Source organism: Orycteropus afer, unplaced genomic scaffold (genome assembly GCF_000298275.1).
Source record: "Orycteropus afer afer isolate SDZICR_OR568_19922 unplaced genomic scaffold, OryAfe1.0 scaffold00010, whole genome shotgun sequence".
In the NCBI taxonomy this organism is placed as follows: Eukaryota; Metazoa; Chordata; class Mammalia; order Tubulidentata; family Orycteropodidae; genus Orycteropus; species Orycteropus afer.
Genome location: NW_006921597.1, coordinates 684,702 through 690,029, shown reverse-complemented (window position 1 = coordinate 690,029; position 5,328 = coordinate 684,702). Strand labels below are relative to the sequence as shown.

Genomic DNA, 5,328 nt, shown 5'->3' with positions numbered 1-5,328 from the left:
AGAACTCTAAGCACGTGAGAGAGAGTGGAAACCTCCCAGAACATTGTATTGTGCCATGCCCAACAGAAATAACCCAGGTGGGCGACTTTAAAATCAGGATCTCCTCAGTTGCTAATAGTAATTCCCACCTTGGAGTTTACAAAGACTTATGGGTAGAAAAGCCACACTAAGTAATTTACTACACCGCAAGTAGCAATATTAATTTCTAATAAAAGAGACTTTAAAACAAAAACCCCCATAAGAGACAAGGAAAAACATTAATGATTAAAGTATCAATCAAACAAAAGGACATAACCCTTATAAATATCTACACACCCAATGAAAGAGCCCCAAAATATACAAATCAGACTTTAACAGAATTGAAAAGACAAACAGACAACTCCACTATAACAATAGATTTTAAGACGCCACTTTCAGTGAAGGATAGAACAACTAGGAAAAAACTCAACAAAGACACAGAAGAACTAAACAATACAATCAACCAACTTGACCTTATACACATGTACAGAGCACTTCACCCAACAGTACAATATATTCTTTTCCAACACATATGGATAATTCTCCAGAATAGACCATATGTTACGCCACAAAGCCAGCTTCAATAGATTTGAAAACATCAAAATACTGCAAAGCATCTTCTCAGGTCATAATACTATAAAATAAGAAATCAACGATGAGAAGACTAAGGGGGGCGGGGGCGGAAGCAAACACAGGGAAACTAAATTAACACCCTCCTTAAAAACTACTGAGTAATAAAAACCAAACCAAACTCACTGCTACTGATTCCAATTCATAGCTACCCCCACTAGGTTTCCAAGGCTGTAAATCTTTACAGAAACAGATTGTCCCATCTTTCTTTCATAGAGCAGCTAGTGGGTTCAAGCCACCAACGACTTGGTTAACAGCCAAATGCTGACCCAGTGACTCCTTCCCTCAAGGTGTTTGATTATGGCTAAGAATTTTCCAAGTTTACCTCTAGTATGTTCTACTATATTCATAGATTGATTTCCAGCACATACAAATATATATGTAGAAGTATCTTCTGTCACACCTACATATATTTGTGGGTATAGACTCATTTGCCTTCCACTCCTGTTTGGCTTGCTTCTCTATATATCTATCCACTTATAGACTGGTAAGGTCAACTGGCGTAACATAGTCTACAAAAACAATGCTGTACATCAGAATCCCCAAGACTATGGCCTTCAGGCACCTTTCAGGCCTAGAACAGAACTCATTCCCATAACTCCACTTTCAGCCAAACAATAACCAAACCAAACCAAAATCACCGCCGTGGCGTCGGATCCGACTCATAGCGACCACTCCTTGAGTTTCCAAGGTTGATCTCTATGGAAGTAGACTGCCCAACCTTGCCTCCGAGGAGTGGCTGGTGGGTTGAACCACCAGCCTTCTGGTTAGCAGTCAAATGTCTTAGGCACTATGCCACCAGACTCTGAGCCAAAGGTCTGAGCCAAACAATAGACAGGTCTATATGGTAAACAAAAACACAAGGGAGGTACACACTCCTTAGATCAACCAACCATGTTGTTGTTGTTGTTGTTGTTGTTATGTGCCGTCGAGTCGGCCCCGACTCATAGTGACCCCTCCTTGGGTTTCCGAGGCAGTATCACTACGGAAGTAGGATTGCCCAACCTTCCTTTCGAGGAGTGGCTGGTGGATTTGAACCGCCAGCCGTCTGGTTAGCAGGCAAGTGTCTTAGCCACTATGCTACCAGAGCAACCAACCATAGGAAATCAAAAGACAGCATTTGCCCAGGGATAAAGCTCAGGAAGCAGGAAAGACAGGAAAGAAGGACAAATGGAAATGTAAACACAGGGAGGCAATGGGAACAGTGCTATAACATTGTGGGAATTGCAATGAATGTCACAAATCAAAATGCATATGAACTGTCAAACTGAAAACCAATTTGCTGTAAACTTTCACTCGATCACAATAAAAAGAAAAAAAAGAATACGCATTACTGTATCATGTCCCCTCCCTTCTGGAAGTTAGTTTGGTTTGTAGGTATAGGGCCTATGTATCCCCTTTTGTTGTTATGTGCCGTCGAGTCGGCCCCAACTCATAGCAACCCCTCCTTGGGTTTCCGAGGCAGTATCACTACGGAAGTAGGATTGCCCAACCTTCCTTCCGAGGAGTATCCCCTTAGTGCCTGGCTATTTCAGAAAACAAAGAGCACCATATGTTATTTTTCCTGGTTTGTCTTGTTCTTCCAACAAGACTACGAGGTCCTTAAGAGCAGAAACCATATATTCTTCTTTTTTTTTTTTAATGGTACACTATATTTTATTTTAAAATTTTTATTGTGATTTGGGTGAAAGTCTACCGAGCAAATTCATTTTCCATACAGAAGTTCATACACATTTTGTTTCATGACATTGACTGCAATTCCCCACAATGTAATAGCTCTCTTCCCACTTCCTCCCCACAGTTACCTCTTTCCTGTGTCCTTCCCTCCCATGTACTCCTGCCCCCAAAGCAGTCTCCCTGTTCATACACTGCCCTTCTTTTCTCCCATGAGTGATCTCTCCAAGGACTCTATCTATCTGATGTAAATGTTTAGCCCATATGCTGGTCTTTTATTTGGCTGGAAGCCACAGGAATGAATTCAGTTCCAGCACATATAAGTATCCTCTGACACGCCTATATATCTTTGTGAGTATAGACTCATTTGTCTTCCCACTCCTGTTTGGTTTGCTAGGGGCCATACGCTCATGGGTCTCACCAGGCTCTATCAGACCAGCAAATCTGGTCTTTTTTTATGATTTTGAGCTTTATTCCACATTGTTCTCCCACTCTATCCAGGATTTCCTGCCCTGATCCCCCTTGAGTGACTGACATTGGTAGTCAGGCACCATTTAGTTCTTCTGGTGTTATGGTCATATAGGCTGAGGATCACATGGTCTGCCAGTCCCTTGGACTAACTGTTTCCATGCGTCTTTGGTTTTCTTCATTCTTCTTTGCTCTGGATGAGGAGAGACCCATCATTGCATCTAGATGGCCACTTACAAGCTTTTAAGCCTCCAGTTGCTACTCACCAAAGTAGGATGCAGAACAATGTGTTTGTGTAATATGTTATGCCAGTTGAGCTTGATGTCCTCTGTGACCATGGGGACCATACAGTCTTCCATACCATCTCAAAGACATCCTTATTCACACATAGAAAGTATTCATTTATATTTAATTATGTTGGGCTTCAATTTATAAATAGGGCAAGACAGATCATAAATCAGCTTGTGAAAAGATAAATTCTCCTTCGGGCTTCTAACTAAGGCTTAGAAAAACACCTAAAAAATCTTTCAAATTATTCTTTTCCAAGAGCGTTTTGAAGTGAAGACTTCAAGTGGTAAGAAGAAAAGATGTCATAAATTATAGGACTAAGTTTTCTCAGTCTTAAAAGCAAGGACCAGCATTGATTTAAACATCAGAAGAAATTAAGGCTACAATATTCAATAAGGCATCACACTGAACGTGTCACTGGTCACACAAAAGTAATGGCTGCATTCAGATTCCCTCTCTGTAGCAACAGAGTTCTAGACACTCTGATGTCTGCTGGGAAAAAAAAAAGGCACCTGCTCTTTCCAGCACTGAAATATAGCAAAAACACATACACAGCCAACCAAACCAGAAACCAAAACTAAGTAGCAGTTAGATGAAATTATGACTATGAATTTGGGAGTAGGTAGATAGACAAGAAAATGTTGTAGAAAAGCCTGAAAAAGTACAATTTTTAGATGAAAAGGCAAACGCTTTAGGCACTTTTCACTGGACTCCATTTGGGTTTCTATGAAATAAGAAGATATGCAGACATACTTTAGTAAGCTTTCTCATAGTCTGTACCTTAAATATTATACAGAGATAATTTTTTGTATAGCCACCCTATCTTAAGGCTGAACCTGGAGACTGTTAAAGGATAAGAACCACCATTAAGTAATTCTTACAGCTGGCTGAGTGTAGGATTAGCATTCAACCCGATGAGTCTCCTGGCAGTAGCTATAAGCCAAGGCAAAACAAGTTCTGATTTGGGGTGCTGGAGCTGATTAACATGCCTCAGAAGCATTTTCCTCGCAATCACTGAATTACCTCTCTAGGGAGCTAATAGTCTGACAGAAACTGGTGAAATCAATTTTATGTCAGAGAATGGAGTCTCCAACATTCTGTCCTAAATCTTTTTTTCTTTTAAGGGAAGCGGGTAAGGAAGGTGACACAAGCGACGCCACAATCAAAATAAACCAAGTTGAAACAATATGTTCTGCGTCCTTCCTAAAACCATTTTCTTCCAGAATGACAGGAAGCTCAGGCAGTCTGCAAGTCATTACTACACTGCTCTTTCACTTTCACAAAAATCCTGGAAACCACTGAATAGCAAAATCCCCCTTTTTCCCCTATGGTTCTTTTCCAATCCTCCGTTTTTGCGCTTTTCTTCCTTCCTTCCCTAGAGACAACAGAATAGGGGCAATCCTCAACAATCCGCTATTCAATTTCACTGAAGAGAAGGGAGGAGGGAGGTTGCCAAGCGGGAGGAGGGAGCTGCTAAAAGTGGAAAAGGAAATAGTGGAAGGTGAGAAGCAAGAGCGGAAAGAGAATCGGGGGAGGGGGTAAGAGAGGTCATCTTGGGAAGGAGACAAGGTGAAGAAGAGTGCAAAAAAATTGGGGGAAGAGTTGTCAGAGGAGAACTTGCCAAGAAAGGCAAAAAGACAGAGGTAAAGCGGGGAGATGGAATGAGGGGCAGGAGGACCATCCCAGGGGGAAAATACAGGCCGCCAGCCCGGGCCCAGGGCTTGGGACTAGCGACCGGAGAGGGTGGGCAGCAGGTACTCGAGGACCGACGTCAGGGTAATGAGAGCTGTGCAGGAAGCCTAAGACCTAGTTCCGGGAAATCGGTAGAAGGAATCCATGCAGGTGCCCGAGCGCAGAGGACACCAGGCTCTTACCGGTAGTTTGGGGCTAACCTCGCCCTTGCAAAAGTGGCAGAAGAATCGGTGCGCGGCTACAGCAGCGCCCGAACCCGCCCCGGCCGCCGAGGCCTCCGCCATTTTTCTTCTCCGCCGTGGCTGTCGGCCAGGGCAGCCGGCCTGTCCCTCGCCAGGCCGCTACCTCGCGAGCTGCGGTCTCCTCCTCCACCACCGATGCCTCCTTAGAGCAGCCGGCGGCTCCAGAACCCGCGTCGGTCACGTGAGTCTTCTGGGCCCAGCAAGACAGCGGCGGCGCGGACCGCGACCCCGCGGCCCGCCTCCCAGCACCAAAAAGGCGCAGGAAGGAGACCTCCCGCGGCGGTCCGCCCGCCGGCTCCTTAAACAGCCCCTCGCC

General features: G+C 44.1%; 1 protein-coding gene across 1 annotated transcript in view; it reads right to left on the bottom strand.

Moving 5' to 3' along the window:
• Nucleotides 1–5,054, bottom strand: part of RNF115 (ring finger protein 115) — a 96,853-nt gene extending 91,799 nt beyond the window's left edge. Inside the window, exon 1 of the mRNA XM_007948314.2 lies at nucleotides 4,953–5,054. Coding sequence (XP_007946505.1) covers nucleotides 4,953–5,054 — 102 coding nt within the window. The remainder of the gene's footprint in view (nucleotides 1–4,952) is intronic.
• Nucleotides 5,055–5,328: the final 274 nt, after the last annotated feature.